General features: G+C 45.7%; 1 protein-coding gene across 7 annotated transcripts in view; it reads left to right on the forward strand.

The window, feature by feature from the left end:
• LOC124048551 (alpha-adducin-like) overlaps positions 1–2,999 on the forward strand; it is a 52,976-nt gene extending 49,977 nt beyond the window's left edge. For 2 of the 7 annotated variants that reach the window (XM_046369455.1, XM_046369454.1), the window contains one exon: positions 1,377–2,999. In XM_046369455.1, the coding sequence (XP_046225411.1) occupies positions 1,377–1,705 (329 nt within the window). In that variant the 3' untranslated portion in view covers positions 1,706–2,999. The remainder of the gene's footprint in view (positions 1–1,376) is intronic. The other 5 variants (XM_046369456.1, XM_046369459.1, XM_046369458.1 and 2 more) reach the window with 3 other exon arrangements.
• Positions 3,000–10,409: the final 7,410 nt, after the last annotated feature.

The following is a 10,409-nucleotide window of genomic DNA, read 5'->3' on the forward strand; positions in this document are numbered from 1 at the left end:
TCCAATCAAGTTGTAGAAACATCTGTGATAAATTCAATCGATTGGACAGGATTTGGAAAGGCACACACCTGTCTTTGTAAGGTCCCACAGTTGACAGTGCATGCCAGAGCAAAAACCAGGCCACGAGGTCAAAGGAATAGTCCGTAGAGCTCAGAGATGGGATTGTGTCTCCATTCTTTAAATGGAAGAAGTTTGGCTCCACCAAGACTCTTTCTAGGAGCTGGCCACCCGGCCAGACTGAGCAATCAGGGGAGAAGAGCCTTAGTCAGGGAGGTGACCAAGACCCCGATGGTCACTCTGACAAAGCTCCAGAGTTCCTCTGTGGAGATGGTTGTCCTTCTGGAAGGTTCTGCCATCTCTGCAGCACTCAACCAATCAGGCCTTTATGTTAGAGTGGCCAGACGAAAGCCACTCTTCAGTAAAAGTCTGCTAAATGACTTAAATGTAAATGTAAATGTAAAAGGCACATGACAGCTCGCTTGGAGTTTGCCAAAGGGGCGAAGGTTCACCTTCCAACAGGACAACGACCCTAAGCACACAGCCAAGACAACGCAGGAACGGCTTCGGGACAAGTCTCTGAATGTCCTTGAGTAGCCCAGCCAGAGCCTGTACTTAAACTCGATCCAACATCTCTGGAGAGACCTGAAAATAGCTGCCCATCCAACCTGACAGAGGTTGAGAGGATCTGCAGAGAAGAATGGGAGAAACTCTCCAAATACAGGTGTACCAAGCTTGTAGCGTTATACAAGAAGATTTGAGGCGGTCGTCCCTGCTTTGTCATTATGGGGTATTGTGTGTAGATTGATGTTGAGGGAAAAACTATTAAATCGCATCTACTGTTTAAAAGCTGTAAGGGCCTTACCCTTCCCTGGATGTTATTTTAAGCATTAAGTAAAAGAGCTGTTGAGCTTTGCTTTGTGAAATGGTCAGCGTTCTTCTCTGAGTCTTCAATGTCACGCTTTTGTGGTCCGAGTCTTCAATGTCTAGCTAGTTGAGCTGATGGTGTTATTCCGCAGCTGAGGAGCATGTCTTATTGATGCCTGACGATTCTGCTCTGCAGACGTAGACTGTTTTCATGGTTGATATAGATATGTGTTCGTGACTAGCTGGGCGACAGAATAAAGACTGAATGATGGCAGAAGAAAATTGGATATATCGCTGTTGTGGATTAATCTGTAGCCCAAGTGAGAGTAATGGGAAATGGCTAATGTAAATAGTTGAATAGCAGATTTTAAAAGCTGATCTCATATCTGCCTTGACACGTGGTCTCATCTGTATTGCAGCTGCTTTGCAGGCCCTGTAAATGAACCGTTTCCTCCCATCTAATTAGATCTTCTCCGCCCTCCCCCTGCTCTCCCGCCCTCCCTCCCCCACAGAGCCCCAGCCGGAGCACAGCTATAAGTATGAGAGTGACCAGGCTCCACTGAGACAGACCCTCCCTGACCTGACCCAAGACGACGAACCCTCCGCCACCCCAGCACCCACCCTCCCCGCTGAAGACCCCACTCCTGTCCCTCCCGCCACCACTGAGGGAGAGGGGCCTGCTGACGCTTCCGCCGCCGGCAACCAAGACTGTGAACAGGACGGTGACGAATATCTCAGCAAATCACCTTCCAAGAAGAAGAAGACGTTTCGCACTCCCTCCTTCCTCAAGAAAAACAAAAAGAAGATGGAAGAAAAGGAACAAAAAGCAAAGGAATTGTAGATGAGACCTCTGCCTGCACACCCCTCTCACGCTTTGTAACCCTTTGCTTCCCCTTGAGCGAGCCACAACCCACAATTTGATATTGATGCTTTTTATAATTTGTTTGTCTGGCATTACAACTTTGTGGGCACCTCCTAGTGTGTGCTAATTTTCTATTAAAAAAAAGGGTCGAAATCACTTACGAAGTTTTAATAAGTCGCTTTCATTGGTGAATGACTGTGCATTAAGTCTGGTTCAGTGTGGCTTGTTACGCATGCTGTCTATTTAGGCCCACTACTTGGAGTGAGCAGTGCATTTTTATTTTCAAATTATGATTCTTTTTTAATAGTTACTGAAACTCGATTAACCACTACAATGTTTTGGGAGGTGTGTGTGTGTGTGTGTGTGTGTGTGTGTGTGTGTGTGTGTGTGTTGTGTGTGTGTGTGTGTGTGTGTGTGTGTGTGTGTGTGTGTGTGTGTGTGTGTGTGTGTCCCAAAAAATGAAAATAAGCTTTTACTCCGGCATTTAACTGGTGGTAATCGATTCAAAATGTATAACTACAAATTAACTGCATGGTGCTAATTTCAGATTTCTAACATTAGCGTAAAATCTGTTCACTCAAACATGGGGTCCAAGTTAGGTTTCTCTTGGCCTATGGCCCGTGAGAACTCAAATCATGTCAAGAATAGCATAACAACTCTTAATCTGAATTTGACATTCTGTCACTCCCGTACCTCTTCCATCAACCAGGGTTTAGTGGCACCTGGTGAGAGGGAGGACTGCTGCTCCAATCACAAAGACACAAACAAACGGGACCTAAGAGGACAGATACAGTACTAGACAGAGAATACAAATGTATTTTATATAGTTAATGATATAGCTATAGTCAATTTATTTTGTTATTCAAAAGAAATCTTAATTTAGCCATTTTCACTTGCTGTGAGAGCACTGTGAACTGAAGCACCACAGCCTGGACTGCTGTTTTTTAACCGTTGCTTTTAGAGGAAACAGTAGGTCAGCCTGGATCCAAACTGAAAGTCAAAAATAACAATTCAGGCTGGATTCAGGCTACCGATAAGTATATAGGGAATGTTGGAATACAGTTGTTTTGAAGCCACATCGCACCATTTTAACACTGCATGCATGATCAGTGACCACAATGCAATGGACTACTCTGTGAACCCCCTCTGAAATGAAATAACTGTCTCAAGAAAACATCTCGCTTTCAAGTTGCATTCAAGATACTGGAGTTCATGTAATCTATCTGTTGGTGTGATCTTACAGCCTGGTCCCAGATCTATTTGTGCTGTCACACCAAACAATGGCAATAGGAATGGACGAAATTAAACATCTGGGACAAGGCTAGCGATCTTACACCTTGGCAAGTTGTCAGGCAGAGGGGCATTTATACCGGACCAATGTCATGAATCCCACTTGCCTGTGAAGCTTGATTTTAGACCACTATCAAAACCTAGCCTGGTCCCAGTTCTGTTAGTGCTGTCTTTACCAATGGTATAAAGGACCATAGGAGTTGGCAAGATGGCACAAATGGATCTATGACCAGGCTACTATTAACCTGGTATATTACATGATTGATACAAGCTGAGGACATTAGCCTGTTCCCTGAAGAACCGCATGGCATTAAACTAAGGCCTTGTATTGTTTGTTGTCTCTACATTATGACTGTAACTCCCTTTTACTTATTGTTAGTATTATTAGCACAATAATAGCAAAGTCCTTAGTCATTTCTTCACTTTAAGTCACTTAGAATTGTTTTAAACTTGCAGCTAAGCTGTTCCCCCAATACACAAATGTGTAATTATACCATTTATAGACTACCGTCTCTTTTTCACTGTACTGTTTATTTTTGTTCAATCATTAATAAAAATCCTTCAAACAATTCCAAATGATCATTTTTGCCAAGACTAGTAAATCTTGAGTTGACGTTTCATCAGCAGAACAATACTTATGGTATTACTCGCTGATATTAGTACTACACTGAACAAAAATATAACCGCAACATGATAAGTGTTTCATGAGCTGAAAAAAATAACCCAGAAATGTAACCTATGCACAAAAATAGCTTATTTCTCTTGAATTTGGTACACATTTGTTTTCATACCTATTAGTGAGCATTTCTCAATTGCCAAGATAATCCATCAACGGACAGGTGTGGCATATTAAGAAGCTGATTAAAGTGTGGTGATTACACAGGTGCACCTTGTGCTGGGGACAAAAGGCCACTAAAATGTGTTGTGTGACAACTGCACAATGCCACAGATGTCTCAAGTTTGGAGGGAGCGTGCAATTGGCATGCTGACTGCAGGAATGTCTGCAGAGAATAGAATGTTAATTTGCCTACCATAAGCCGCCTCCAACGTCGTTTTAGAGAATTTGGCAGTATGTCCATCCGGCCTCACAACTGCAGACCACGTGTATGGCGTTATGTGGGTGAGCGGTTTTCTGATGTCAACGTTGTGAACAGTGTTCACCATGGTGGGGGTGGCATTATGGTATGGGCAGGCATAAGCCACTAAAAACGAACACGATTGCATTTTGTCGATGGCAATTTGAATGCACAGAGATACTGTGACGAGATCCTGAGGCCCATTGTTGAACCATTCGTCTGCCGCCACATCTCATGTTTCAGCATGATAACGCACAGCCCCATGTCGCAAGGATCTGTACACAATTCCTGGAAGCTAAAAGTGTCCAGTTCTTCCATGGCCTGCATACTCACCAGACATGTCACCCATTGAGAATGTTTGGGATGCTGTGGATCGACGTATACAACAGCTTGTTCCAGTTCCTGCCAATATCCAGCAACTTCGCACAACCATTGAAGAGGTATGGGACAACATTCCACAGGCCACAATCAACAGCCTGACCAACTCTATGCGAAGGAGCTGTGTCGCGCTGATAGATACTGACTTGTTTTCTGATCCACGCACCTACCTATTTTTTACGGTATCTGTGACCAACAGATGCATATCTGTATTCCCAGTTGTGAAATCCATAGATTAGGGCTTAATGAATTTATTTCAATTGACTGATTTCCTTATATGAACTGTAGGTTTTTGATGCATGCCAGCAATGCCACAACACTAAACAATACATTAATTGCACTATAACGGTGACAAACGGTGCCCATAAACTGTTAGGGCCTACATAAAGCTGTCCCAAAAGCAGTCCCAACACCTTACCACTGCTACACCTGGCTATCAGCGGAGCCTTGTCTGGCAGCAAAACAGTAAATTCAGCCTCATTTACTGCCTTTTTTTAAAACAATGCTGATATGGCTGATTTACTTAAACAAATGTGGTTTCAACGGACAATTGAGATGTACAACCTCTGGCATAAGGGGACGACGAGTGGCTAAAAGGCAGTCTAACTTTGATTAAGACGTTAATGAGTGAGTTAGGACGGATGGACGTAGTCAATAACTATTTATTCAGCACTTTGAAATGAACAGCAACAGAATTCAGAACATGGGCTATTCTTACAGTATACATATACATATATATATATATACATATAAGTCATTTAGCAGACGCTCTTATCCAGAGCGACTTACAAATTGGTGCATTCACCTTATGACATCCAGTGGAACAGCCACTTTACAATAGTGCATCTAAATATATGTTAAGGGGGGGGGGGGGTGAGAAGGATTACTTTATCCTATCCTAGGTATTCCTTAAAGAGGTGGGGTTTCAGGTGTCTCCGGAAGGTGGTGATTGACTCCGCTGTCTTGGCGTCGTGAGGGAGTTTGTTCCACCATTGGGGAGCCAGAGCAGCGAACAGTTTTGACTGGGCTGAGCGGGAACTGTACTTCCTCAGTGGTAGGGAGGCGAGCAGGCCAGAGGTGGATGAACGCAGTGCCCTTATTTGGGTGTAGGGCCTGATCAGAGCCTGGAGGTACTGAGGTGCCGTTCCCCTCACAGCTCCGTGGGCAAGCACCATGGTCTTGTAGCGGATGCTAGCTTCAACTGGAAGCCAGTGGAGAGAGCGGAGGAGCGGGGTGACGTGAGAGAACTTGGGAAGGTTGAACACTAGACGGGCTGCGGCGTTCTGGATGAGTTGTAGGGGTTTATTGGCACAGGCAGGGAGCCCAGCCAACAGCGAGTTGCAGTAATCCAGACGGGAGATGACAAGTGCCTGGATTAGGACCTGCGCCGCTTCCTGTGTGAGGCAGGGTCGTACTCTGCGGATGTTGTAGAGCATGAACCTACAGGAACGGGCCACCGCCTTGATGTTAGTTGAGAACGACAGGGTGTTGTCCAGGATCACGCCAAGGTTCTTAGCGCTCTGGGAGGAGGACACAATGGAGTTGTCAACCGTGATGGCGAGATCATGGAACGGGCAGTCCTTCCCCGGGAGGAAGAGCAGCTCCGTCTTGCCGAAGTTCAGCTTGAGGTGGTGATCCGTCATCCACACTGATATGTCTGCCAGACATGCAGAGATGCGATTCGCCACCTGGTCATCAGAAGGGGGAAAGGAGAAGATTAATTGTGTGTGTTCTGCATAGCAATGATAGGAGAGACCATGTGAGGTTATGACAGAGCCAAGTGACTTGGTGTATAGCGAGAATAGGAGAGGGCCTAGAACAGAGCCCTGGGGGACACCAGTGGTGAGGAGACAGATTCTCGCCACGCCACCAGGTAGGAGCGACCTGTCAGGTAGGACGCAATCCAAGCGTGGGCCGCGCCGGAGATGCCCAACTCGGAGAGGGTGGAGAGGAGGATCTGATGGTTCACAGTATCGAAGGCAGCCGATAGGTCTAGAAGGATGAGAGCAGAGGAGAGAGAGTTAGCTTTAGCGGTGCGGAGCGCCTCCGTGATACAGAGAAGAGCAGTCTCAGTTGAATGACTAGTCTTGAAACCTGACTGATTTGGATCAAGAAGGTCATTCTGAGAGAGATAGCGGGAGAGCTGACCAAGGACGGCACGTTCAAGAGTTTTGGAGAGAAAAGAAAGAAGGGATACTGGTCTGTAGTTGTTGACATCGGAGGGATCGAGTGTAGGTTTTTTCAGAAGGGGTGCAACTCTCGCTCTCTTGAAGACGGAAGGGACGTAGCCAGCGGTCAGGGATAAGTTGATGAGCGAGGTGAGGTAAGGGAGAAGGTCTCCGGAAATGGTCTGGAGAAGAGAGGAGGGGATAGGGTCGAGCGGGCAGGTTGTTGGGCGGCCGGCCATCACAAGACGCGAGATTTCATCTGGAGAGAGAGGGGAGAAAGAGGTCAGAGCACAGGGTAGGGCAGTGTGAGCAGAACCAGCGGTGTCGTTTGACTTAGCAAACGAGGATCGGATGTCGTCGACCTTCTTTTCAAAATGGTTGACGAAGTCATCTGCAGAGAGGGAGGAGGGGGGAGGGGAGGAGGATTCAGGAGGGAGGAGAAGGTGGCAAAGAGCTTCCTAGGGTTAGAGGCAGATGCTTGGAATTTAGAGTGGTAGAAAGTGGCTTTAGCAGCAGAGACAGAGGAGGAAAATGTAGAGAGGAGGGAGTGAAAGGATGCCAGGTCCGCAGGGAGGCGAGTTTTCCTCCATTTCCGCTCGGCTGCCCGGAGCCCTGTTCTGTGAGCTCGCAATGAGTCGTCAAGCCACGGAGCGGGAGGGGAGGACCGAGCCGGCCTGGAAGATAGGGGACATAGAGAGTCAAAGGATGCAGAAAGGGAGGATAGGAGGGTTGAGGAGGCAGAATCAGGAGATAGGTTGGAGAAGGTTTGAGCAGAGGGAAGAGATGATAGGATGGAAGAGGAGAGAGTAGTGGGGGAGAGAGAGCGAAGGTTGGCACGGCGCGATACCATCCGAGTAGGGGCAGTGTGGGAAGTGTTGGATGCGAGCGAGAGGGAAAAGGTAGTGGTCGGAGACTTGGAGGGGAGTTGCAATGAGGTTAGTGGAAGAACAGCATCTAGTAAAGATGAGGTCGAGCGTATTGCCTGCCTTGTGAGTAGGGGGGGAAGGTGAGAGGGTGAGGTCAAAAGAGGAGAGGAGTGGAAAGAAGGAGGCAGAGAGGAATGAGTCAAAGGTAGACATGGGGAGGTTAAAGTCGCCCAGAACTGTGAGAGGTGAGCCGTCCTCAGGAAAGGAGCTTATCAAGGCATCAAGCTCATTGATGAACTCTCCGAGGGGACCTGGAGGGCGATAAATGATAAGGATGTTAAGCTTGAAAGGGCTGGTAACTGTGACAGCATGAAATTCAAAGGAGGCGATAGACAGATGGGTAAGGGGAGAAAGAGAGAATGACCACTTGGGAGAGATAAGGATCCCGATGCCACCACCCCGCTGACCAGAAGCTCTCGGGGTGTGCGAGAACACGTGGGCAGACGAAGAGAGAGCAGTAGGAGTAGAAGTGTTATCTGTGGTGATCCATGTTTCTGTCAGTGCCCAGAAGTCGAGGGACTGGAGGGAGGCATAGGCTGAGATGAACTCTGCCTTGTTGGCTGCAGATCGGCAGTTCCAGAGGCTACCGGAGACCTGGAACTCCACGTGGGTCGTGCGCGCTGGGACCACCAGATTAGGGTGGCAGAGGCCACGCGGTGTGGAGCGTTTGTATGGTCTGTGCAGAGAGGAGAGAACAGGGATAGACAGACACATAGTTGACAGGCTACAGAAGAGGCTACGCTAATGCAAGGAGATTGGAATGACAAGTGGACTACACGTCTCGAATGTTCAGAAAGTTAAGCTTACGTAGCAAGAATCTTATTGACTAAAATGATTAAAATGATACAGTACTGCTGAAGTAGGCTAGCTGGCAGTGGCTGCGTTGTTGACTTTGTAGGCTAGCTGGCAGTGGCTGCGTTGTTGACACTACACTAATCAAGTCGTTCCGTTGAGTGTAATAGTTTCTACAGTGCTGCTATTCGGGGGCTAGCTGGCAGTGTTGATTACGTTACGTTGCGTTAAAAGAACGACAATAGCTGGCTAGCTAACCTAGAAAATCGCTCTAGACTACACAATTATCTTTGATACACAGACGGCTATGTAGCTAGCTATGTAGCTAGCTACGATCAAACAAATCAAACCGTTGTGCTGTAATGAAATGAAATGAAAAATGTGATACTACCTGTGGAGCGAAGCGGAATGCGACTGGGTTGTTGAGTGCGGAAGTTCTATTCAGTAGACGTTGGCTAGCTGTTGGCTAGCTAGCAGTGTCTCCTACGTTAAGGACGACAAATAGCTGGCTAGCTAACCTCGGTAAATTAAGATAATCACTCTAAGACTACACGCTCTAAACTACACAATTATCTTGGATACGAAGACAGCAAAGACAACTATGTAGCTAGCTAACACTACACTAATCAAGTCGTTCAGTTGAGTGTAATAGTTTCTACAGTGCTGCTATTCGGTAGACGGTGGACGTTTGCTAGCTGGCTAGCTGCTGGGCAGATAGCAGTGTAGACTACGTTAGGACGACGAAATACGAAGTTGCAATAGAAGTGCTGACTGTTTCACTTTGTTGTCCTCTTTCTTTTCCTTTTTCTTCTGTCCTTCTTTTGTCCTTATTTTGTCTTCCTTTCTTCTGTTAACTAGATATTTTTTGTTGTTATTCTTTGTAAGCTAGCTAGCTTCTTCCAGGAGAGTCCCTCGCAACTGCTTAGCAACAAGTAAACAATTCTGCTAGCAATTCAGCTAGCTAAGATAACTGTACAATTTTATGAAAAATAGTTAATTTTTCAAAAGCCTGTCTTTTTTGGTTTGTTCCTTGTTTTGTCTTCTATTGAGTCTTGCAGTTCTCTTGATTTTTTCTATGTACTTCACTCTAAAAAAACATTTAAATCTCAATATATACAGGAGCTCATTTTTTCAGCAGCTGCTCAATTTAGAAAGAATATCCCTGTACACCAAGTCAGAACCGTAGGATAAATAAAGATGGTATATAAGCAGACAATGAAAGCTCTTACCATATTCGATGATGACATTTCACTAAAACAGGCTATAGGCTAACTGCACCACCAAGTTAAAACAGTAGGCTAAGGTATGAGGGGAAAAGGGACCAAAGTATTAGGGTGAGGCACATGGCCTACTAACAGCTTACTATACAACATTCACTTAGTATTACTTTCAGCACTTTGAAATGCATAATTTGCAAATAAATTCATAAAAAATCCTACAATGTGATTTTCTGGATTTTTTTTCTCATTTTGTCTGTCAAAGTTGAAGTGTACCTATTTATGAAAATTACAGGCCTCATCTTTTTAAGTGGGAGAGCTTGCACAATTGGTGGCTGACTAAATACTTTTTTGCCCCACTGTATTTGTCACATGCGCCAAATAAAACAGTGAAATGCTTACTTACAAGCCCTTAACCAACAATGCAGTTTTAAGAAAATACCTTAAAAAAGTAAGAGATAAGACTAACAAATGATTAAAGAGCAGCAGTAAATAACAATAGCAAGGCTATACACAGGGGGTACCAGTACAGATTCAATGTGCGAGGTCACCAGTGTCAAGGTAATTGAGGTAATATGTACATGTAGGTAGAGTTATTAAAGTGACTATGCATATATATAACATAGAGTAGCAGCAGTCTGGGTAGCCATTTGATTAGCTTTTCAGGAGGCTTATGGCTTGGGGGTAGAAGTTATTTAGGAGCCTCTTGGACCTAGACTTGGCGCTCCGGTACCGCTTGCCGTGCGGTAGTAGAGAGAACAGTCTATGACTAGGGTGGCTGGAATCTTTGACAATTTTTAGGGCCTTCCTCTGACACATTTATGGTACTTCAAGAC

Source organism: Oncorhynchus gorbuscha, linkage group LG11 (assembly GCF_021184085.1).
Source record: "Oncorhynchus gorbuscha isolate QuinsamMale2020 ecotype Even-year linkage group LG11, OgorEven_v1.0, whole genome shotgun sequence".
Classification (NCBI taxonomy): domain Eukaryota; kingdom Metazoa; phylum Chordata; class Actinopteri; order Salmoniformes; family Salmonidae; genus Oncorhynchus; species Oncorhynchus gorbuscha.